This window comes from Saccopteryx leptura, chromosome 2 (genome assembly GCF_036850995.1).
Source record: "Saccopteryx leptura isolate mSacLep1 chromosome 2, mSacLep1_pri_phased_curated, whole genome shotgun sequence".
NCBI classification, from domain to species: Eukaryota; Metazoa; Chordata; class Mammalia; order Chiroptera; family Emballonuridae; genus Saccopteryx; species Saccopteryx leptura.
Window position 1 is genome coordinate 272,724,381 of NC_089504.1, and position 25,860 is coordinate 272,750,240.

The 25,860-nt window shown below is 42.6% G+C and overlaps 2 protein-coding genes across 2 annotated transcripts; one reads left to right on the forward strand and one right to left on the reverse strand.

Moving 5' to 3' along the window:
• Positions 1 to 2,767: 2,767 nt before the first annotated feature.
• SERTAD4 (SERTA domain containing 4) lies at positions 2,768 to 12,665 on the reverse strand. Its single transcript, XM_066361820.1, has 4 exons — positions 12,299 to 12,665; positions 7,214 to 7,405; positions 5,879 to 5,994; positions 2,768 to 4,074 (listed from the first exon to the last, which is right to left on the reverse strand). The coding sequence occupies exons 2-4, from the start codon at positions 7,386 to 7,388 to the stop codon at positions 3,289 to 3,291; spliced, it is 1,077 nt and encodes a 358-aa protein (XP_066217917.1). The 5' UTR covers positions 7,389 to 7,405; positions 12,299 to 12,665; the 3' UTR covers positions 2,768 to 3,288.
• Positions 10,099 to 25,571, forward strand: LOC136391996 (putative uncharacterized protein SERTAD4-AS1). Its single transcript, XM_066363956.1, has 4 exons — positions 10,099 to 10,130; positions 11,436 to 11,735; positions 22,007 to 22,113; positions 25,486 to 25,571. Exons 1-4 carry the CDS (start codon positions 10,099 to 10,101, stop codon positions 25,512 to 25,514), a joined length of 468 nt encoding a protein of 155 aa, XP_066220053.1. The 3' UTR covers positions 25,515 to 25,571.
• Positions 25,572 to 25,860: the final 289 nt, after the last annotated feature.

The window sequence follows — 25,860 nt, forward strand, 5'->3', positions numbered from 1 at the left end:
TAAGATAGCATGCCAAAGATGCTTTATCCTAATGACTGATTGGTTGTCAAATAGTCTCTCTTCCAATGTCAAATAGTCTTCCAATGGTTTTGAGTTTTTCCTCCCTTCCTCCCAGGTCCCTGTCCCTGCAATTTTGTTCCCAGGACCCCTTTCAAGGTGAAATATAGAATAATAGTATTTTAAGAAGAGTGGAAGCACTTGATGATGATTACCTTTACTCTTTTAAAGTGCCTTTACAGACCATCTTCTACATCCCGCACTTTTAGAGGAAGGGCCAGAGACAAAGGTTAATGATCTGGTTAATGACATGCACCTAGAAGACTGGATGCCTAGGGGAGTAGCAATTAAAGGCACTCTTGAGGAGCTGGGCCATTTTCTTAAGTGAAGATTTCCCCTCATTTAACTTTTAAAAGTCTGGATTCTGCCACATCAGGTTTTCCTGAAAGCTGATCACAGCAATGAGAAAAAGTGCCACTTTCAAGTGGGGAGACAGCAGTGGGAGGTGAAGGGGGGCATCTTAGGTTTTCCAGCCTCTGGGGATAGAATAGAGAACCCAGATAATAAATTTAACTTATTCCTAAGGGATGCTTTGGCCATTATGGAAAAACCTAATTTAGAATCTCCTGAGTAGAAATAACAATGCAGGCACATAGGAGACTCTGATGCTCTCATACCAACATCAGGAACATTTTTGTTATTTAGATGGATGTTTAAGCGTTATTTTTTGATGATGAAAAAGTATTCCTTTTAGTATGATGGAAATGTCCTAGAAACCGAAACTTGATGACTACAAATTACAAATTTTAATGCCGCTGGATTCAAAGGCACGGCTTCTCCTGCAGGAAGCTCTAGTGGGTACTACTGAGCTGCGTGCGCCCACAGCTCAGGTGTGTGCTGTGGAAAATTACCCACTTCTCCATCTACAGACTTGCCATCAGGAAAAACATCTGGTGATGCTGGGCTTTTAAAAAGTCCTCTCTTTCATATTTAAATCTCCATGATGTATTACACTTGTAATATGAATGCTACCTTTGACAAATTAATTAGCTTCCAACTAGCTTTTCCCTTTCTTCAAATAGAAGATTAACCTCAAAGAATAAAATTAATACAGAATTGTATGGAACACTACTAGCAATAATCTGTAGCTGCTTTAACCATTTACACATGGGTCATCTTCTTGGCAATTAGACATTTCCTAGAGAAATTAACAAGGATTCAGTAGTTACAGATGCATCTTCTGCTATCTTTTTCCAGAAAGTTGGCAAAAACTAAAACCTTTAGGTTCTTTAAGATAAAACCTCATTGATCACCAATCACATAATTTATTAACATTGTACTCTTAACCTACAGAAATCTAAACCTACAAACTAGAACCACTCTAAAACACCTGTCATATTGACCTCTTCAAGTAAAAACTCCTGTGTGGTCACTGCCCGCTACAGTTTCTAGATGTTCTGTTGTTGTTGTTTTTAAAAGAGAGAGAACAATGGAAAAGAGAAACAGGGCCGATAATCATTAAAATAAGAAAATCTTAATGAATTTTGATCATTTTAATAAATATATATCAAGAAAACCTCACTTTATTACAACACATTCATATACAAGCGTCTATCATCTAAGTTTTCAACATCAAATGTTTATCAAATATTGAAAATAAAGGACAAACCTTACTAGACTATTTAGCCATAACACAAGAACATGTTTCAAAAATTGGTCCTTGTGGACATTGTCCAAATGATGATCCTACTCATACACTGTATGAATGAGACCTATATTTAATATTAATAGCAATAATAAAAAAAAGCTTTATCTTGGAGAAACTGGGAGAACTTACTTATTTCCTCCGTTTTGCATTTGGTTCCTGTGCGGTACTGGTTAAGGAGACCCAAGTCAATTAGTATCCTTGGAAATTGGAACACAGCTTAGCAGGAGGATTTGGCTGGAGTAGAAGGAGGGTCAGAGCAGCACTCTGAACCCTCTTACAAATGTACAAATTAAAGGAATTATTGAGAAAAATGTTGACCAAATACATAGTAGCTATTGCCGACTGAATCCCATTTCTCCAAAATAACTTTCCAAAACCTAAAATCTTTACATTCTTTAAGATAAAACCTTATTGATCACCACATCATTTATTAACATTGTGCTTCTTAATCAACAGCAAAAGTTATATATAAAAAACCACATGCTTTTATAATCTAAACGAGTGAAATGATGCAAAACAGATTAAAATATAATGCATGCCACTGGTTCATGAACTTCATTGGACAAGAAAACCAAACCAAACAAAACAACCCAAAACCCAAAAAACCCAAACCCCAGCAACAGACCGTTGCCATAGAAAAGGTCAAGCAGCTAGCGCTGGTTTCCAACAGCTCTCTCTATTGTTTCCTCCATCCCTTTCTAAAAATGCCAAATTCAAAAAACAATTGGGCATCAAAAATAAAGAATAGAGATGTCGAATCAAAAGTTGAACGCAATAGCTCAAAGTTAACGGTTTCCAAACAATATTGATCCACCCTGTGTTTTTTTTTTTCCTGTTTGTTAAATCCCTGCTGTAACTCTGATTTATCCTTAATTTTTACATTGGCAAAAATTAAGATAAAGTAAGGCACCAAAAATCGCCCTGTATAACACTTCTCTAAAAGCCCCATCACCCACCGCAGGCCAGCGGAACTCGCAGGGAGTACCCTCCACACATAGTGTTTGACTGCCTTCCCCAGACAGGAGTGTCTCATTTATGCTACACCCTATTTTCATCTGTCACACGGGACTGTTAAATACAAATATTTAACAATACCATGAAGCCGTTTCACCTAGCTCCCTGTCTTCAGTCCTTTATTCAGAAAAAAAGTACTCATCATATAGATGAAGCAGACATCCTTTGCTGGTTATTCTGATGTGTTTACCAAACCGCTACCTAATTAACCGGCAACCGTTGAAGTTTCTTAGCTAGTGACAGGCTCCTTGGGGGTAATGGAATTATCACAAGCGCATGTTGTCGCCCAGTCTAATCTACTGATCTTTTCTGTAAGAAAACTAAGATGGACTTTTAAGCATGAAGTCAACTGTTTTCTTGGTAAAATGACCACACTTCTAAGTAGCTTGCTGATGCCCACTGTACAGATGTTTTATGCAATCTGCTCTCCAGGCATTAAAAATGACACGGCATGTTCATGGCATAATCGTATCAGTTGTACAAAACTAGAAAATCCATTCAGAAGAAAATGTATGAGAGCTAACTGATCATGCTGTGCATGCTCGGTGGTGGAAACATGGCTCCTTGTTTCACTTCCTTTTGCTGCAGCACAGTTTGTTACTTGGTGGAATCTCCTTTTTCCTTAAGGACTTTTTCCAAGACTCACTTACACTGTTTTTTTCATTATAGCCAGTCTCCAAATAATCATAAAATTGGCCTTTGCACTCAAAGGCAAGGTCGTTCCCCACAGGTTCATGGCTTAGGGGGCTGCCATCCCTGTTGGTGTCATTATTTGCCTTCTCATCATTTAATTTGGCCTTTTCCTGAACACCAAGTGGCCTGGCATTAGTAACAAAGATTTCGTTGGCAGGTATCTGGCCATCACACTTGTAAATGGGCGCACTGCCTACATCAAAATCCACCTGGTGGGAACAACTGGGTAACGGCAGAGGGGAAGAGGAGGAGGAAGATGAGGAGGAGGAGGAGGAGGAGGAGGAGGAGGAGGAAGAAGAGGAGGCAGTGGTGGAGGCACTTCCAACATTAGCATTGACCGACAGGGGTAAATTTAGGTAGTGACCACCACAATCTTGGTAAAAGCAGCAGGCATGGATCTTCTCACACTCCTCTTTGGCCATCCGCGGTCGTTTCCGGTAAGGACAGTCCTGAGCCATGAACCATTCTTGGGCAGGGGCGCCATTGAAAGAGCAGGCGGGAAAACACCAGTTATTCTGCATGATAATTTCTCCATGGATCCTTTTCATCAAATTGTTTATAAGGACAGATCTTCGGAGGTACACTTCAGGATCATCGATAAACTTGAGCTTTTCTAAGGACATATAAAGGATGTGGGCTCGTTCCTCAAAAATTGAGATGGTCTAAAAAAATCAAAAAAGGAAGAGAAAGCTTAGGGAAATGGACTATATAAATATATCTTCATAACATATTTTTCTTTTGGCAGTTTCTGTGGTTCTGTTTCCCCAGGTTCATTTAGAAGTGTTGTCCCGTTAGAGGTGCTGCTGATGTCCCCTCCCCGACTCAGTGGTGTGGTCACCAGAGAATCCAGCCACAATGCAGACCTCAGCAGGGGCGGGTCAGGCTGTTGGCTCCTTTATGGCACAGCGAGGGGATGGAAAACACACGGAACTACGCTGTTAGAAGTTCAGAGAGTGGTTTATTTGGAGGACAGAGAGGTAGTGAGCAGAAGGGGGGGCACATGGAGGGGTTCTGGGCTCTGGTTTTGTTGCTTCTTGATCTCGATGCTAGTGACATAGATCTGTTCACTTTGTGAAACGCATCAAGCTGTATTCTTACGATACTTGCGCTTTTAAGCTACAAATAGACATGCACATGCACATACATACTCATATACTGCATGTCAATAAGAAGATGCCGACATGCAAGTCATAATGAGCGCAGTTCAAAGCCTGGTCCGGCCATCAAGGAGCATGAGACCTGGCTTTTAGTGCTATGCCTCTTTTCAATCCTTTGGGTTTCATACTTGCAATTGCCCTTGCTCTAAAGGGGGACAATGACAAGAAATGAAGCTCAGAATAAGAAAGGATCTAAAGGACCCAAAGTAGGTGGCCTCCTGGGGCTGGGCGGGAGGAGAGATGAAGTGAGGGGCTGAGAGGACTCTCTCCCGAGCTGGGTGATGGTTGGTACAAATCCAGTGGCAACTGGAAAACTGCTGCAACCACAACACAAACTAAAGAGCAAATAAACTGTGTCCTGGGAGGCAGCTATTCCAGCTCATGAAAAAGCCAGGTGGTAATATAACCTGAGGAGCTGTGCACTAAACCAGTCCAGGCTGACCAAAGGCAGGAACTACTCATGCAGGGAAAAGCCCAGCACCTGCCAATCACTGTCTGCTGATGTCTTCATGAGCAGGTCATAGTGACTTCTAAAGGACAGGGGTGGTGATGGGGGTGGGTAAGAAAAGACAGAGTGAAAGATGAGTCAAAGAACTGGAAATCTTCCCTGAATTTCAGACAACTGTGATCTAGATTGATCAAATCAGCAGCTAGGTTTGGAAGGAAGATGACCACAAGGCAAAAGAGCTGGTATTTGAAAAGCTTAGATGGCCATACATCTGCACACCCTCCCGATCCTGTTATTTTCTGATCATACATGCAAAAAAGTCAGCTTTGGTGTTTTTTCCGGAACAGATGATATAATAAACTAAACCTATGTAGGAAATGTAAAATAAAGCCCATGTTTCTGTTTTCATGCACACACTCAAGGGAGGGTGAGTCCACCCCTGCCGGGTCTGGAGAACCACCCCCTGCGGGCACACACAGTAGCAGATTGGCCACAGGAGCTAGAGCTCAGAGCAGAAGCCTGTCAGGTAAGGGCAAGAGCATCTGGCACACGTGGCTACCAGGACGAGCCATATCCCTTAACACAACCTGAGAAAAAAGAAATCATTTGTAAGAAAGACGTTCCTTAGATTATATAATTTTGTTATTTCTGGGTAGAAGAACCCCTGCTGGCTCTTTCTTCAGCTCCTTGTGAAAAATAACACAAGACCCAAAAAAGTGACAACGATTAATATGGCTCTGATGAGAAGTAGCTCATTTTCATTGCTTGGGAGGAACGATTTAATTTTTGGAAATGGATCAAGCAACTGTTACTCAGTATCTTAAACTCTTAATAAAAATAATGACTATTAAAAAAACATACTTTATGGCTACAGCTGCTGAGTGGTGGGTGAAAATCCTCTTCTTCCACATACTTCCTCTTAAAGTATGTGATCTTGGATGTTGTTATAGGATTTGAAATTCCCCTGTAATGTGATCCTGTGGTAATAAATCAGATATGACAAATGACATGCGGTTTGCCAGAGGTTCTCCAAACAAAATACTTTTCCTCCTTTCCTTCTAGAAGATAACTTGGCTACGCATCTGTCTGTACATGTGGTGATTAAAAATAAACACTTGCCTTAATAGTTGCTATTATACAGAATCCTGTGACCCAGGCCAGGAAAGGCTTTCTAGACAATTATAGAGGAAAATGACATATTTCAGCATTTACTAAATACCCAGATTCTTTGCACAGGCAAACTCATGAAAGGAAGAAGTGTACTGACTCCAAAATAATATCAGTGTTTATTCAAATTGTTTAATTAAGTCCATGATACCATAACAAAGGCCACTGTTCAATTATATGCCAGTTAAATTGTAGGCATTAATAATTAAACAACTTTAAAATATTGGCTCTAGGTAAGGAAAAGAATGATTACCTGTGTCTTGGAGTTATAATATTTCTTCTTTTAAAGTATGAAATTTAAAAATTTAAATTAAAATTTTGGGTAACTGAAGTCCTTTTTGCTTTCAGAAATGTAACATGTCAACCATGAATTCAAGTAGGGTCTAGTTTTTAAAGACCACAGCTTTTAATCCATTTTAGCAGACCAGACTTCACGAGTACTTGTTTTACATTGCAGGGTTGTTGTTGTTGTTTTTTTAAATTGCTAGCACTGCACAAAAAGCCAAAGGAACTTACCTTCAAATATTAGAATAAAGAATCAGAAAGAACATATTTCTATTTTCCAAGCTTTGACATTTCCCCCCTACAATAATACCAAGGCAAATCGCGTGCTTAATAAAAAGAAGAGACAACATAGCTGCTGGCCCCAAGTGCAGATGCCTTTCTGTCTCATGGGATGAAGATTCATCGTCAAGCCCCCTGGAGCCTCTCTAGCTCTGATGGAACCATGCAGTTCCACAGGGTACACAACCAAAACCCGAACAGAGTTTCAAAATCTGGTTCAGTTCCCTTAAAAATATAGACACATGACTTATACACAAAGCAGCCACACATGTCCAGACTCAGATTTGAATGCAATTTAAATACCACCTCTGGTCCTCACCGGGGAGCCCTGGGCTCACTTGAGAGAGGTGCACAGGCAGCCTGGAAAGTCCCTGGAGCTTGCTCAGCTCCAAGCGGTGCTTCAGGCACCACCTCCTCCCACCAGTCTGGCCTCAGAGGGCAGCAGGGGAAGGTCAAGTGCAGTACCTGCCAGAGGGGGGCCAGCTCCCCGGTCTCCCTGCAGAGGAGCCTGTGCTGGCCCTGGGGGGCTCGGGCCTCCATAGCTGTCAGCCTCCCATAGTGTCTGATACCCTGCAATTTCAGCAGCTCCTTCCGAGACAATGGGCTCGCAGAATCTATTCATGGACAGAACCAGAGTCATCTCTGACAGCCTCAGATCTGCAAAAAACAGAAAACAGCCCTCATCAAGAGGAAGCCAGACAACGGCCTTGGCATCTCTGCTTCAGGAAACTTTTACTTCTTGGTTCTCCCCTTCACCCTGAAATACTTTATTATTTTTTCAAAGAAAAACCTCAGCAAACTCTTTTGCTGCTATTAGCTCTGTCTCTGTGTTCAGCAATCTGCATTTCATGGGCGGATCTTTAAAACCCCATTTCTTATTGTTCTCAGATTCCCCTCAGCCCTCTCTGAGACAGCTGCTTTGCCTCCTAAACACATTTTTCTCCTGACCTTGCCACAGAAAATGCACCGCTAGGAGGCAAGGCCAGAACCCTCGCGCTTCCTCTCTATTAATAAGGCAAAATCAATTTTCTAGCCAATCCTCCGAGAGTCTCCTCTGATGAAATCCACTAATCAATCAAAAGAGAAGGGGAGGGGAGGCAGCAGTCTCCCCTCCGGAGGTTCTCAGGTTCCTCTGCCCCTCCTCTCGTTTCTGCAGGGCCAGTTCCTCTACACCATTCTGGGGCTCCCTCCACTTTCTTCTCCCAAAGCGAAGCAGACAGAGACACACTTGGTAGTTGTTTCCACCAGCCCTGATCGGCCTGAACTGGATCTGCCTCCAGTCAAAACAGTGAGACATGAAGACAGAAAATTGGCTCCAGTTTCAAGCCGTGAGTTGCAGTCCCACAGGAGCCAAGCACAACATCAGCGGAGCAGGCAGAATATTAAACAGGAGCCAGGGCTAAGGGCCAGAGGGAGCCGGCAACTCGGCACACTGCAAAGCCCAGACACAAGACAGGAACTTTCCAACCGGCCACAGACCACTGCCCTTCTCTCCAGTTCATGTCCTTCCCCAGGGCGTCCAGGGAGACAGGGAGCTGTTCTGCCTTGTGATGTCCCCTGGGCTCCTCCATAACGCAGGTGAAGGAGGGGGCCTCGTTTCCATGGAGGCTCAGTGTCTTCACTTGCTCCTAAGTAGGGCTCAAGGTAGGGTCAAGAGTGAGTCGAAGAAAGAAAAAGGTCTGATACTAAAGTAAAAAGAGCTAGGGGCCTTAGATCAGCGGTGACAGCAGTTCAGCCTCAGTGCCTTCCCAAGTGCCAGCTCCTTCAGGAGAGCCAACCCTCCACTGCCTCACTTTGTGGTTTAAAGAACTGTCACAAAGAGGGATGTCAGGCCTGCATTATGGAGACTGACTGTCTTTCAAATATGCACGAAAGGTCTAGTTCTTGCATTCTTCTCCAAATTATATAGCTTATAATGTTTTGGGAAAAGGGTGAATCTCCCATTGTCTCCTAGGAGACTGTTATTACCTACATGTTATAACAAGGGTCCACTTCCAGGTAAAAGATACCAGGGGCAGGGAAAACAGCTTCATTAAAGTGACAATGTCCTTCTGGCTAACAGAGCAAGCTCTTGGCAGCAACAACTGTATCCTTCACCCAGGCTTCTCTCTGAGATCCTGAATCCCATCCCAACCTCACTGAAGAATGAAGCAAAGCCTGCTGACAGACAGGGTAAGTGTCCAGGTCAGTGGCTGGAATTCAGACCCAGCTGCTTTGGGCTTCTAAACTACCTACCCTATCTCTTTTCAAATGCCCTCCAAAGAGGCAGCAGCCAGGACTTATTAGAAACTTATTATGAGAGAAAAAAGAGGTTCTATTAATTTTAAAAGGAAATGGTGGGACATGTCATTAATTTTGCTCTGAGTCATCAGCCAAAAATTTAGACTACGTTGATTTAACAAACTACACCATTCTGTCTGTCACTCCCTCAAACTCAGCATCCAAACAAGGTATCGAACCTCATGATAATTTATTCCCTGGAAGGCTCTCATGAAATGGTCCAAACTGAAATTCTTAACCTATTTTAAGACAACTGTATCAGGAAGTGCTACTGCCAGGGATACATGAATTATAGTTTTTTCTCAGAGGCAGTGGCCCTCTCTTAGTGACTGCAACAATGGATTCTGGGAATAAGATCTAAGCTTTTAGCCTAAGAGAAACTTTTATTACATCTAAACCAAAGAAGGTTGACAAATCCATACCCCTTAAGAAAGGGAAGCATTTGCAGGCCCCAAGCAGCAATTACCTTTGTTTAATAGGACATTATGTGGGTCTTATGCTGTTTTATGTTACTATGAGTTTGTTTATATTTTAAGGACTTATTGTTGTAGCTTTTTTTGGTTGTTAAAGATTTCAGTGTTTCTATTTGTTAGTATTGTTTCTAATACATAAAAGTCTATCATTACTCATTTGAACTTGAAGCATGGCAGAATTGTTTTTATCTTGGCTGCTTTATCTTTTTCTGTATGATATCTAATTTCAGTAAGTTTTTCTTTTCTGAATTAAAAACTTTTACACACAAAATCTTGTGTGTAAGATTTGGAGAGGCTGAGTTCCACAGTGATTTATGTAAGTCTGAATAAAGTATACATGGGTTGGGATCATTTGAGAGTGGGGAGATTTGGCAATTGAGTCTTCCTAGTCTATTTAGAATTTACAGTCAGGGATGTTAACATTAAGAAGGCACCTTTAAGGTTCATGAAGAATTGGGAGTGTGCAGTGCTAAGCACCAATGTTTCACAGGATTCATCTGTATTATATGCAGACACAAACTGTCCTTATTCTCTGTATGATGAGATTTATTTTATAATTCTGTTACTAAACTCAGAAGTTTAAATCCACAAATGTAAATGCCGTTATTATTAGATATAGCCACCAAGATGTACACGAATGGCAAAATTTGCTTAACATGAGAGGTGAGTGGACTGAAAAAAGAAAGGGTGCCCACCCTCCCCCCCCAAAAGACAACAAAAGAAGGGTGCTCAAGTGTTTTGTCTATACATGGCTTTAAAAAATAAAAAGGTTCTAAGCTTTTATCCTCAGGCTCCTACATATCTGTCTTGTGAGCCAAGTGGATATAGTGGAACGACACCTCAAGTGTTCCCAGAAGGCTGAGGGCTAAAGTGTCAAGCTTTCCCAGAATGCTCACAGTAAAGTTACCAGGCATTTCTATACAGATTGGTTTTTCCTGATGAGTTGGGCTTGTTTTTTTCTTGGAGCCATTATGATGCTAATAGGACTGGCTGGCACACAGAACAGGGTAGCTACAGATTCAGTGGCACCTTGAATTTAACTGGGGCCTCTGGTGGTTCTTTGCCCACCTCTCCCCCATCTGTCATTAGAAATTAGAGAACGTTTTATTAAGGGCATTATAGCAGTTAGAGGTCTGATTCCAATACTGAAAAGCAAGGAAGAAAAGCCTGATATTTTTAAAGCACCTTTGACACTGCTAGTCTTAAATGTCCCGCCCAGGTGGAACCAAGCCCAGACTGGGACATTGTCCTTAATAAGATCTCAACAGTGCGACTAGCTCTAGGTAGCAGTTGTGGAAGAAGCAGGATGGGCGGAATAAAATCCTTCAAACCCTTCTAAATAGATAATCTCTTTCCTGCCCGTCCTGGCAGTACACCTGTCCCTAGGAAGTGCTTTTCTCAGCTGTGGCTCCGACAGTCAAGAGCTTTAGGTCAGGTCCTGGCGCTGGGAATGCGGGTCCTGAGACTAAGGGGGAGGGTTTTGTGAGGGGTGGACCGGGTGTTCGGGTGTTTAAGCCAGGCACCAAGTCTCTGCATACCAGGCCCAAGCCTGGGGTCCGAGATTTGGAGAACCGACTCCCTGCAGGCTGGCAGCAGCCGCCAGATCCGGGCTCCCAAATAGACACACCCCCGGGGGTCGGTGCCTAAGCCTCTGAGCCCCTCGCTAGGGTAGCGAGCAAAACCCTGCCTGCCACCGGCCTGAGGAGAAAGTAAACAGCACCCCAACTGTCTGGAACAAAGGCAAGTTGTTCTTCCACGATGTCCGAGTCCTGCGCCTCTCCTGAAGACTGAGCTATTATTCTTTCTTTCTTTCTTTTCTTCTTCTTCTTCTCCTTCTTCTTTATTTTTAAACCAAGTTTCCTTCTAAGGGAAATAAACACCAAAGGTAGGATTCCAAGGAAATGACTCAGGGCGGTTGGCTGGGCTCTGGCTAGGCTGGCCCGGTCCGCGCTCCAGCCCGCAGCAGATCCTGCCTGGCCCGCCCTGCCTCCTGTCCCCGCCAAGCCCGCTCAGAGCCCACGGCTCCGGGAGCGCCCTGCGCGGCGGGAAAACCGGGGCTCCCGGGACTCGGCCGCACCTCCCGCCGGCGTCCACCCAGTCTGCTCCATCCCCGCCTCTGCCGCCCCAGCCGGACACTCGGGAAAGTTGCGAGGGCCGCGGAGGCGGGAGGGGAGGCAGGGAGGAGAGGGGCGGAGGCGTGGACCAGGCGGGCAGCAGCCGAGCCCGCCGGGGAGGTGAGCTGAGGACAGAGGAGCCGCTGCCGCCAGCAGCGCGGCTCGGCTGCCGGGGAGGAGAGTGCGGGGGTGGAGGTGGCGGGGGACAGAAGGTGTCAGCTCCTACAGCTCTTCCTTTTTCTTGCAAACGCGCGCTTCTGACATCCACCATCCCCTCCCTCCCACCTGCCAGGGGCTGCTGCGTCCAGATCCGGGGGCATCCCTCCTCCTCACCCCTGTCCCCTACGATCAGGGAATAAGCGGCCACCCAGGACCCTGGGGTCTCGCCAGAGCTGCCGACTCCACCTGTCCCTGGACTCGGCTCGGTGCGCGCGGGCGGCCCGGGAGGCGGCGGTTCCCGCCCGGGTGGAAGGCGCCGCGGCACACTTCGGCCCCGGGGAAACCCGTGCCACCTCCGCGCCCGGCTGCGCCCTGGCCCCACGCCGCCCCTGGTCCTGCTCAGGCCTGCGCGGAAGCACTGGGTGACCCCGGCGCAGCCCGGGCGCGGGTCCTTCCGAGCAGATGTCCGCGGGAACCGCCTTGGCCCTTCTGCCCCCGTCGCCCACGCCCAGCCCGGCTCTTACCGCGGGGTCAGCCGGGAGGCGGAGGCCGCCGCGCTCCAGCTCCTGCTTGTCCGCTCGGGGCTCGGCGCCAGCCCGGCCGCCGGTGCACAGTCCCGCCGGTCCCGCCCGGCGGCCTGATCGGCGGTGGCCGCTGGCGCGGGGCGGGCGAGGGTCCGGGCAGGTCCCGCCGCCGCGACTGGGGCGCCGCCGTCGCTGCAGACGGTTATGGTAATGAGCGGCTCTGTCTAGCGAGGAGCGTGTGAAACCCGTCAATCCTGTTTGCCATTTCCCCGTGGATTTCCGAGGAGAGGTTGTGCAGGATGCCCCCAGGGTGAGAGAGGGAACATGACAAGCGCGCCCGCTCTCCCTCCCTTCCTCTGCTCCCGCCGCCGCCGCCGCCGCTCCTCAGGCAGCACACGGGGCGCCTTCCCCTCACCCCCACCCCAGCCCGCCCCTGCCTCCTTCCCGCCCTCCCGCCCCCCTCTCCTCCCCTCCCCTCCCGGTGCCCGGGGACACGCGGGCCCAGCTCCAGCCCGCAGCCCAGACCCCACGCGCTCCCAGCTCCCGCCCTAGCCCTGGGGACTCTGTTCCAGCCCAATAATGTATTCACTCGGCAACCTTATGAGATGTCTTCTCTTTTTTCATTTGGTTTAGTTTTGTTGTTGTGTGTGCGTGTGATTTAAAAAAAAAAAAAAATCTGTGCTTTCCCACCCTTTGCAAAAGACTTTCTTCTCCTTTGCCACAGCAAACGGAGATGAGAAACAGATGTCTTTGCAGGACCGAGCAGTTATTCCCCCCTCGCCGCCCGCCCCCGCCCGGTCCCCTCTGGAGCTGCATGTGTATAAAAAAGCAACCTTGGTCTTGCTGCAACTTCAATTGGCAACACTTTCTGGCTGGGGAGCCTCCAGGGAAAACCTCCAGGAAATAAAAAAGTAATAAAGGAGGTTGTCCTTGGTCAAGAGAATGTAATTTAAACCACCCCGGAATCACATTATTTTGCAAATAGTAATTTTCCCCTATATTGGGCTCAATTGGAGTTTATTTTTTGAAACATTAATTCATAACTTCTGTCTAGGGACCCTTCCATAGTCGAGATGGGTCATTTCAGGTGTAATGAACGCAGAGACTTGGAAGGCATAGACCTAATAAAATCAGGGGAAGGCACCTGCACAAAAGTGTTACAAAGACTATAATGTTTGTTTACTGCTACTATGCCAGATGTGCTAAATATAACACTTCTTTAAAACAGTGATCCTCCGACTGTGAAAAACCGAACCTCTGGCTGCCTGGCTCCCTAGGAATCAGAGACAGGCACAAGCTGAAAATCAGGGAGGGAAGGAGAAAGATCAAGGATGAGGATTAGCATCTGCAAATTGAACTCTATCTAATTTGCATGTTTATTTCTTAGAATTGTAATTAAATTTGTGTAATAAATGTTTTCCATTTCATTTGTACACGTAAAATTTGGGTGACTGACATACAGTTAAGTGAATTTCTTTTCTTTCTTTTTTTTAAATAAGCAAATGTAGTTTATTCAATAAAGCAGCAAACAAATATTAACCATAATTAGAACTAATCTGCTTTGAAGGTATTTTTGTTGAACTTTGTACATTAAAGACTCTCAGAGGTTTTAAGGGTATTAGGAAACTGAGAGAAGGCAATTATGCTGAAAACAGACAAACTCAACAGATTTCCAGGAGCAGTATTTCATTTTTCCAAAAGACATTTCAGGGTTGCATGCCTAAAATTGGGAGCGGGCATTCATCTTGGCTTTATTCTGAATCATATTAAATTGCACTGGCTCAGGCACGATATAGGCCATTATGATGATAATTTAAGAATTGTAAAGATGCCATTTTGTGCAATCAATGGGTGTTCTGTGCCCAGGTTATGGGTAGAATATAATCTTCGTTTGGGTGGGAGAAGAGGGCAAGGAAAGGCAGACGGGCATTTAATAAAGCAGTGCAAGGATTTGGAAATCTAAATCTATCAAAAAGTGGTTAGTGCTTAATTCAAATGAAGAACTAGATGTGAGGGCTGGGAGGCATGGCTTATTATTGTTTTTATCTCCCTATATTAAAGTTTTATAGCATTTAAAGGACTTTGGGGAAATCCCCACATACACTTGGCTGTGTCAAAATACATAAAACCAAAAGGAGTAAATTAAGCATAAAATTGAGAAATAACATGAGACGAACTATCAGCATGGGTTGCATTGGCATCTTTGGAGCTTTGGCTCTGAGAAATATGCCTTCTGGGAAACTGGAATTTCCCTTGGGTGGGGAGGACTCTTGGCTTTAATGTTACAACAAAATGACATCACAACACAAGTGTGAAATCATTGTACTTCACAGCACCCTTGTGGTTCTGAGTATGAACTTGGCCCTGTCCTGTGCAGATACGTTTTTAGCATGTTCCATTGCTAGCTTTTCCTGCCCTACCTTTAATCTCAAGCTTAATGTTTTCTAAGATTCTTTGCCCAAGTGTTGACAGCATGAACCAATGTCTACAAGTAGAAAAGGCAGTAGAACAAATGTCCATGGAATGAGAAACAGTACTTAAAAATTTAAAAGGAAAGACCTGACAACGAATCAATAATGAAATACTTAAATGAACAAATGTAATTTATAATGAGTTGAAATATTCAATCTGAGAACTATGATGTCATCATTTTGGATTCATGTGTCTGTATGTGTCTGAAGCTCCAAGACAGAAATTAGATTATAAGACTTAAAATACCTTAAGCTGCAAATTCACTGAAGGCACTCATTGTTTTTCTTCAGTTAACAAAGAGAGTGCCAGACTCACAACTGCCAAAACCTATGTCATACAAAGTTTCTGTCACCTAAAAGGAGGGTTTCTCAAGTAAAATTTGACTACCATAATTCAGATTCTGGTGAACATAATGCTCACTTGGGTTAATAATAAGTCTGAATTACTGGATTTAAAAATAAAGTGCAAGCCTTTTACAACAAAAAGAGGTGTCTATATTCAAGTGCTCTAACACTTCTTCCATTCTCAAACCTTCTCACATTTGGCTTTCTCATCTCATCGCTCCAGGCAAGCTGTTATAGTCAGTGTCACCAGTGACGTCCACATTGCTCAATCAAAATTCTTTTCTTGGTTCACATTTTCCTTGATCTGTAAGCAGCGTTTGACCAAGTTGGTAACTCCTTTTCTTCTTGAAACACCTTTTGTTCTACTTCCAGGAAAACATACTCACCTGGTTTGCCTGATACCTTGCTGGTTCTTCCTTCTCAGGCTCCTTTGCTGGTTCCATGCCTTCTCTACGACCTCTGAATGTTTGCGTGCCTCCAGCTCAGTCCTTGAACTTCGTCTCTTCCTTTTAGCCACTCTTGTGGATTTCATCCAGTTTTATGGCTTCAAATACCATCTTTATCATTACTCCCAATTTAGATCTCCAGTCCAGACCTCCCTCCTGACCTCCAGACTCCACTTAGATGTTTTCTAGATATCATAAGCTTTACAGATTCCAAACCTAACCCCTTGTTTTCTTTCTCCCCCAACTATGCGGCTCTTAATATCCTCCATTCCAGTGAATGAAACATACTATTGTTTTTAGTAGCTCTTGCAAAAAAAAAAAAAAAAAAAAAAAAAAAAAGGAAAAGAAAAAAAAAGGAAAGAAAACCAAAACAAAACAAAGTTGGAGTCATCCTTGACTCTTTTTTCCTTTATGTCCTGTATAAAATACATCAGAAAATCCTTCAGTCTTTACTTTTAACATTTTTCTAGATTCTGATCGTTTGTCATCTCTACTGCCACCACCCTGGGTCAAGCCATCTTCATCATCTCTTGCTTGAGATATTTTCATCTGCCTCCTAACTGGTCTCCCAGCTTCTGTCTTTGGCCCTTTTTACAGTTTAGTCTCAACTCAATAGCCAATGACATCAATTTTTGCTAAGGCTCTTCCTAAGGCTCCTGTTTCACTCCATGTAAAAGCCAAATACTTACAATGGCCTACAAAGTCTCCCTTTACTTCTCTGACCTATCTCTGTTTCCAGCAATTCTGAAATCAATGTGTCAGTCATGTGCTTACCTCAGGACATTTGCACTGACTATTACCTTTGCCTGGAATGCTCTTTGCCAGATAGCTGCACATATCAATACCTCTTCCAAGTCTTTGCTCAAATATCATCTTAACAAGGCCTGACAACTGTGCTTAAAATTCGAGTATTTCGTCTCCATAACTTATTTTATTTTTACCCAAAGGTTATATCACCTTCTCATAAACTCTTATTTTACATGTTTATTCTATTTATCACTTACCTCCTCCCACAAATAAGAAAGGTCCAGGAGGGCAAGGATTTTTGTCTTCTCTCTCTCTCTTTTTTTTTTTTTGCTCTTATATCTCCAGCACCCAGGGCAGTGCTTGGCACACTGAAAGTACTCAACAAATATGTGTTGATTGAGCAATTGACCAACAATTAGTTTTACATATGTACATAAACATGAACAACCCACTAGAGACATTCTAATCTAGTGTATGCAGAGTACTGAAACAGGCCATTTACTTTATCACCAACTTGATGGTCTCTTGTAGAATTCTCTGGCCTGGTGTTCTGATCTGACCTGAGGTATTTTAAGTCCTGAAGACATTCCCAGAATCCCATGGTACCCACTGGTTTCATGCTGCCTTCCTGCCTGAGAGTCCCCAATTTTATCCAAGCGATGCTGGTGCTCTGGATCAACTCGCCTTTTCCCCAAGGCCTTTGTCCACCATTAAATAGGAATATCCCTGAAAAAGGCTATACATTAAGCCAAAAAGTTTTATTTATCGCCAAGTATATTTATTTATTGCCAAGGTGCTTGTCCTAAGCTATTGTCTTAAAATTACAAACTGTGTAAAGTTGATCTCCAGGACCTTGTAATGTCACTCCTTGGCAAAGTCACCCTTTCAGAGCTGGAAACTCCTCCACTGTCTTTCTCATCATCCTTCAAAACTGCTCATAACACTGTAATAATTGTATGCATTTTATATGCAAGCATTGAGCTAGGCACTGCAGGTGAAGTTGAGATGAATAAGACACTGTTCCTAGACTTACAGAGTTGTCAATAGAATGAGTAGCACAAGACAAGTTTAGAAATAATGGGACTACTTAGTAATTCAGGGCATGTAGAAACCATGGGAGTTCAGTGATGGGACAGATCACATCCAACTGGGGTGGGGTGGGGGAGCCAGAAAAACTTATTTAAGAAATATGAAGTTGACCTTGAAGGATACGTAGGCTTTCAATGGATGAAAATGGGTTGAAAACTATTTCAAGTGGAGGAAACCATCGGAGGCACACAGGTTGGAAAGCAAGGGCATCTTTATAGAACAGTGAGTGTTGCAGTTTTGCTAGAGGACTAAGGTACATGAAGGTAGAAGGGAGGTGAGGCCGTACAATAATAAACATTTAAAACAAGATGAGTTTGATTGTGATTTAAGCAATGGGGAGCATTAAAGGTTTTTGACCTGGAGACTGGCGTGATCAAAGCTGAGCGCTAGGAAGACTGAGTACAATGGAGAGTGGTGTTAGGAAGGTTTTTCAGCAGCCTAGGTGAAGGGAAATGCTGGTCTGTGTTAGCGTGGCGGTCCCTGAAGGGGAAGAAGGAGACAGGTGGGAGATATACAGATTTGGAACCTTGAGGATGAAATCATTGATTGGTTGTGGGAAAAAGAATTGTGAAAGATGACTCTGAGGCTCCTACTTGAGTTACTGTCATCACAAATGAGAAGAGGCAAGTTTGAAGGGAATACAATGTGTTGCTTCCAAAAAATAACTTTTTGGCTTAATGTATGGCCTTTTTTCAGGGATATTTCTATCTAATGGTGGACAAAGGCCTTTTTGGCTTTAATTTAAAAGAAATTTGGGATAGGTTGGTGGATTTGGGGTAGGAGGCAGTCTCTCTTAACTATCCTGCTGTACAAGACAGAAGTGGTTAAATGTTGTGCGTCCTTGTGTGGCTTAATCTACTGATTTACCATCACAAGAGGAAAGGGATTTGATATTTCATCAGAGAATCTTGGAATAATCCCTGAAAAGATTTAATTCATTGATAATGAGCTTGAAATATTATCACTCTCTGGGTTATTTGTATTTTAGTAGGAGTTTCCTAAATGCCTCACAAACTTTAATCAAAGTAATTCATAAATAATGACACTATTTTTGATGTAATACAAGCCAATAAGTATTTCTGAATGGAAATCACACAACATATATAGTCTTTTGCTCAGGTTACTATTTTGGGGGACCTATATTAGTGAATAGGTAGGAACGGATTATAGTAAACATATCAGTTATTTGTAAAGAGATGTTCTTCTAACATACTTGGTAATTTCTGAAATTAAAAAAAATTCTATTGAACTAATTTTAATGCTGTTAATACTGTCTTAGCTAAACAAGCATGGTAATCAGGCGTACCTCAATGGCGACATTAATCACAAGTATTTAGGTAAAAAAAAAAGGGGGGGCCATTAGGCCAGAGAGTCGGGTGGGACCTGGACAACCAGAGAGGAGGAGGGAGAAACCCTTGTGAGGGTTAAGGGATAACAATCCTTGATCGTACATTAGGGCGCAAGCACAGAGTGGTCACAGGATGAGGGGCTGGATGGAGGCTTAAATCTTCCTGTTTGGAAAGATGGCAGTGCTACTGTCAGAAGCACAGTAAGTATCAGACTCTATCCATCTTTCTTCTATGGAGACTTGAGTTGGGGTGGTGAACATGCAATGCGGTGTACAGTTGATATGTAGAATTGTGCACCTGAAACCTGTTTAATTTTATTAATCAGTATTACCTCAATAACTCCAATTTTAAAAATTGGTAAAATTTGTTTTTGAGTGGGCATGGAAAATGTATACATAAATGTTTACAAATAAATTGCATTAAAAAATAGGAAAGTAAAAGAAAGATCCATTTGAGCAAGAGAGGGTCCAAGTGTGTTGTGTGTCTGTTGCATTGGGAGTGAGGCAGGTTTAAATCTTTTGTAAAATGAACTGAGATAAATAAACAAGTAAATAAGAAAAATAGTAATAAGATGATAGGAATATTTCCAGGAAATATCACTTTTTTCTGTTCTAATTTGTTTTTCCTCTTCCAAGGAAATTTTCCACCCATATTCTTTTCTTTCCTTTGGGAGGAAAGGCTTGTATAGCTTTTTCTTGATCAAAAACCTAGACACATAGGTCCGCACTGTGCCAGAATGCCAGTCCAGAAGGATGAGTCACTGAATGGAAAGGTGCAGTATTTCTAAAACCTGAAGACAAATTTTATTGAGGCCAGTGAGAGGCTATGCAAGGTTGTGTGAGGGGATCTGGACCTAGGCAGTGGAGTGTACCTTAACTAATTTTAAGCCTAAATATAAATCTCACAGTGTAACAAGGTAGGCTCCAAAATTTCTAATTTTGTCATCCTGTTAAATATATATATATATGCGCCAATGGTCATAGAGAGACAAACCAAAGAGAGGTAGGCTGTAGAGAAACTGCAGCTACTTGTAATTTGATGTCACAACCTCTTTTCTTCCCTATTTGCATTACCTGTACATTGTTATAAAACAAGTAGCTAAACATTTTATGAGACTTAATATTAGAACAGCAGGTTATATTTATGACACTGACTGTGTCATCATATCAAGAAGCATTTATTAAGTGAATAATAAATTCATTGCCATACAGAATTAATTCAACATGGGTATTGCAAGAGCTTGAAGACTTGTAGATTTTGGCAGTATTTTCTTGGCTCAACCTTTGCCATATATATATATTTTACATAAATATATGTAATTTTTAGAAGCCTTTTCATCTTAGTAGATAGCTAATCTATTTTTGCTTTTTGAATTTTTTTTTTAAAAAGATTAAAGCCTCAAAGAAGAGTTTTGGTAGCTGACAAAGGCAAGAATATAATCTGATCAGGTAATAATTTAAGCTATAGCAAAATTATAGAGATTAAAATGTGAATTTAGTTACATTTATTAAATATTATTCAATTTAAGTAATATGCTCTCTTTGTACTAAAATAATCAATATAAATATAGAGTTTAAGTAAAACTTTTCATAAGCATGTTTGATGTTCATAGGTCAAACATTTTGTAAGAGAACTAGAATAAGTTAGTATTATGAAGGCATCAAACTCTAGTGAGGCCGCAACTATAAGGGAACTAGGATGCGGTGATCATTCTTCCATCTGTAGGTCTTGGCCTTGCCCTGATTTGGAACTATTTCATATAATGTCCATGTACAGAATGCCAACAGAGTAACTGACTATTAATAACTCATGTCAGAAAAAGGGAAGAAGGAATCAGGTTCTGACAGGGAGGATACTTGAAGACAAATTCATTTTTCAGCACTTCATTTTGTATTCCTATCTTCTGAGTGGTATAAATGTGTAGGCATATCAAAGTTCATAGCAAAAACTGCTTATGCCGTCAGGAAATGTATTCATTTTCAACAATTTAAAGGGAAACACATACAATTGGGGGGGGAGAGAAAAGAGACCTGCAGCAGACATCACCTGAGCGGGAAATTATACAGCCTGCACACACACACACACACGCACGCTCTGCACACACACGCACAGAATTCATCTCTGACAATTTAATTGTTTAATGGTAGGACTAACAAGGAATCCTTTCTAAAGTAATGGCATATAAAGGCTTCCTAGTGAAGTTAATATTCCTGCTGCATTTGATGGGTGTTTCCCATTTGTGCAGTTCTGCCCTAACAGACTCCTGGCGCTTGACAGGGGAGGCAGGAGGGGCGGCAGTGTCTGTGTTCAATAGCAAAATCTGGAGAACGCCTTAGCCTGTGACCTTAGCCATTAAAGCAATAAATCTGAGGCCACGATTGGCACCAGAACAGCTGCTCCCATCGGTTGTAATGTGTTGGCTTGCAGTCCTAGGATCTGGTCTTCCTGGACAGGGGCTGGGTGTTTTGAGCAGACTCCTTACTTGCATAGTTGTCTGTTTTTCCTTAGTTCACTGGAACCAGGGTTTGGCAGACATTCGTGCTGAGGTTTCAGGACTTCAGTTTGACCAGTCTCCTGGGTAATAATGAAAGGCACAGCGTCTCAGATACCAGGGTCCGAATTCTCATCCCAAGCGGCAGTCTCTTCTCATATTTCCTCACGGTTCAGCCTTGCTCGTTTCTAGGCTTTAATTGGATCCCTGGGTGGCCTGACTGTTACAGCCGTGTGCATGACAATGGATGATCCACGGAAGAATATCTGTGTCTCGAGAAACATCAAGTTCTCAAACCAGACCCAAATGTTCTCATGTTGAAGTTTCCATTCTTAAATCAATAATTATTTGATTTAAGAATGGAACATTTATTACTTTGGTTAGTTGGCCTTGGGAAAAAAAAAAGTTTTATTGGCTGCATCAGGGAAAGCCAGCGGCGGTGCTGGGGATCGAGTGTGACCACAACAGAGAGGCTGCTCCGCTGTGGTGCACGGAGGCCCCGCGCGCGCCCCGCTCTCAGCCCGCCTGCTCCTGCGCTGAGGCTCTGACTGCGCCGTTCAGTCTAGGAAAAGGCTTAGTAGGCAGAGTTGAAAATGACAGACTATTTTTAACACAAGCTTTCTATCCCACAGTTCTGGTTCTTACTTCTATTATCATTACTTATTCATAGACTTTCATCCCCAAATATCATTACCCTTTACGGTAATAGGATCAGCAAGGCAACCACTTAAAACCAAACAGACACAGAAGCGTGTTCCTCCTCTCTCCAGCGCTCTGCTGCTCCCCGACGACCTGAGGAAAAAGGAATTGTGTGTGACCAGTCACGAAGAAGTTCTACTGCCTCCGAAACACCAGTGTAACAGGAGCTTGGTGATGGGTAATGACACGAGGGCACAGGCCGTCTAAGGGAAGAGGAGGGAGGTGAAGACATTTTAAAAAACAAAAGGAGGCATGGAGGACAGTGGGCAGCTGAAGTGTGCATCCCCAAAACTCAGTTTCAGCAGAGAAAAACCATCTAGAAAGAATCCCATTAGAGTGACTCCACCGTGGGATCACGTCACTATTCCCTCTATGGTGACAATACCTCTGTACAGCAGGTCTACCCATGCCGGACCCTTTCTATATGCTGATTTGAACAATTCTTAATAATGGGTAAGATTATCCCCATTTTACAGTTAAGGGAACTGAGGCTTAGAAAACCTAAGTGACTCGTCTAAAGTCATGTGCTTCAATTGGGTGAATCTGGCACATAAGCTTGGACTGTGTCAGTCCAAAAACTGTGTTCGTAGCCACTACATTTTTTTCATATCAATGCCCACCATGTTATAGTGCCTTATATTTTAATCAGTCATTTCTCTCTCCAGTCATTACAGGGTGGGGCAAAAGTAGGTTAACAGTAGTTTGTATGGAAAATAATACAATAGTAAATAAATAATAATCCAAGAATAAACTCTGTTTTGCATAATCACAACTGTAAACCTACCTTTGACCCCAACCTGTATTTATTTATGGAGGCAGCTTGTTCCAGAAATTTTTTAGGAGGGGGAACTATCTTGGAGCTATGCACATATCTATCTAAGCAGCCACGACATTCAGCTAATTTGTTGACTGAGCCATAAAACATCAACTGTCAAGAGTCAGAACTCTTTCACTGTGCAGTCCCCTTCCTTTCATATCTTTAAAGGTGGGCCAGCCAGAAACCCACCTGTACAGGATGGCTTGGGCCCAGCAGCTGGACTCACTAATCTCCCCAAATCTCTTCTAGATCCACACTTCTATGAAGGGCTAGATTCTCATGCTTTCTTTTTTTTAATTATTTATTTATTTATTCATTTTAGAGAGGAGAGGGAGAGACTGAGAGGAGAGACAGAGAGAGAGAGAAGTGGGGGAGGAGCTGGAAGCATCAACTCCCATATGTGCCTTGACCAGGCAAGCCCAGGGTTTCGAACCAGCGACCTCAACATTTCCAGGTCGATGCTTTATCCACTGCGCCACCACAGGTCATTATAGAAATGTAAAAGTGAATTGGCAGAAGGAAAAAGAGTAGTGTGACATACACTACCTTAGCAAGGTGAACTAGGTCACTACCACAGTCATCAGTCATGTTGGTAGCATATACTCTGGACACGACGCACTGAAAATGGCACCTTACCTCTGGGGTCCTCCTCCCCCAAAGCCATAACTGCAGTCTAATCATGAGGAAACCTCAAATAAATCCCGGTTGAGGAACACTCTACACAACAGCTCACCAGGACTCCTTAAAACTGTTGAGGTCATCAAAAACAAAGCAAGTCTGAGAAACTGTCACAGTCAAGAGAGCCTAAGAGGTGACTAATTGTAATGTGGGAACCTGGAACAGAAAAAGGACATTCAGTGGAAACCGAGGAAAACTGTCCAAAATATGGACGTTAGTTAATTATAATGTATCAATATTGGTTCACTAATTGTAACAAGCATACCATACTAGTGTCAGATGTTAATGATAGGGGAAACTGAGTGCAGGATATATGGGAACTCTTTTTTTTGGTGACAGAGACAGAGAGACAGAGAGAGGGACAGATAGGGGCATACAGACAGGAAGGGAGAGAGATAAGCAACAAGTCTTTGTTGTACCTCCTTAGTTGTTCATTGATTGCTTTCTCATATGTGCCTTGATTGGGGGCCACAGCAGAGTGAGTGACCCTTTGCTCAAGCCAGGAACCTTGGGCTCAAGCTAGCGACCTTGGGGTTTGGAACCTGGGTCCTCTACATCCCAGTCTGACACTCTATCCATTGTGCCGCTGCCTGGTCAGGTTGGGAACTCTTTGTACTATTGTCTTATTTTTATATAAATCTAAAACTATTCTAAAAAATAAAGATTACAAAAATATTTACAGACACAAAGTGACCAAGATTATTAAGAGGACCAATGGCATGACTAGACTTAGAATATATGTCCCAGTCTTGAAGGCCTAATCCAATAATTAAGATCAATAGATTTTTCCTGAGTAATACAACTTTGATTCCTGTTGGTCTCTGAATTTTTATGGCTGTCTTTTGAATATCTAAAGATAGGCTCAAGAGAGCACTCAGTTTCTTGTTCTCAGAGGAAGATCCTCATTGAATGAATAAGTGCCATTTATTCAACATTCAGTTATGGAACCTTCTGGCTCTAGGATGCATATGACTCAGCTTGGGTTCCAGGCCTTTCAGTGAGGGCACTCTGCATCTCAGCCCAGTGTCAAGCTACTCAAGGTCAGTCTCATTCTTCAGAACCCAGCAAGAGTTTAGGAATCACTCCAGAAACTGATAAAACAATTATTTCCACTCAAAGCTCTCATGCCACCTCCTGTTTGGCTTTCTAATTATTGGGAACTCCCAATGATTTATATGGTTGCAATACCAGTGACTTTGTAACCAACAGAAATCACAGATATTTGCATATCACATTATGGTTGTTGTAGATATCTCAAAATATTATTTATACTCATCAGTACTTTGGAATTGTGGCAGTTATTAGCTTTGCTACTATATCTTGGTAGTTAGCACACTAATAAAGCATATGTACACTGCATCAAACATGTTAAATATTTTGATATTTGTATTATAATACGTTTCTTTTGTAATCCTATAGTGCTTTTAAAAGTACAATTATTAGCATTTTTCTAAGAAGGGGTCCACAGGCGTCTGCAAATTCCCAAAGAGTGAGCTCATGACACAAAAAGCTTAATAACCCCTGGTGCAGTGGAGTCATGAGTCCTAAATTGTGTAATCTCCATCAAATTCCTTGACGTCTAGCGTCCTCATTTTTCTCACCAGTGCCCATCTCAAAAAAAAAAAATAAAAATCTGAGCAGATCAAATTAGATAATGCATAGGGAAATGCTTGTAAAGTCAAAGCCATGTAAGTGTAGAAGAACCACAAATTATATTAGTTATGTTTGACTATTAGATAAAAATGACTTTTTACCAAGGTTGTAAATGCAGTTCATTGCTAGGAATATTTCTGATCCAATGATTTTAGACTATGCTTATATGAGCAAAACAAAATGGAAAATTGAGTCAATTCTCTGGATAATAATGCATGTTAATAGGTTCCTAAGTTTGCCTGCAACATCCAGATAATAAAAGAAAATGTGTTTTTAACTTGAATTATCAGCATAGCTATATCGCAATTCTCAACTCTGCTTTGAATGTATAGATTCAAGTGCCAGGATTAAAGTTCTTAATACAAAAAAAGAATAGAATTTTTTTTCTGATCCTTATTTTAGAGACACTCCAGATGTGCACGTTGAGATAGCTCATGTGTTCTCGAGACATCCACAGTTGGCTGTGCATCAAGACACATACATGGCACTGATTAGACATTTCTTCTGTGTTAGGTAAACATTTTTCAATTCTATGTGTACTCACAGAAACCTAAACCACTTGAACTTCTGTGTAATACATATGTTTTAGGACAGTGTTGTCTAGTTAGACCCTCAGCAGTGTGCCAGCAGGAAGCATTTTAAACAGAAAGGCAGGTTTACTCTTGCCTTACAGTTTATAGGTCCTACTCAATCTATGCACAACGATGTGCATCCATTTTTAAAGACAACTTCCAAATCCAATGTAAACTAAAAGCGCTTGAACTAGTTATTAGTTAG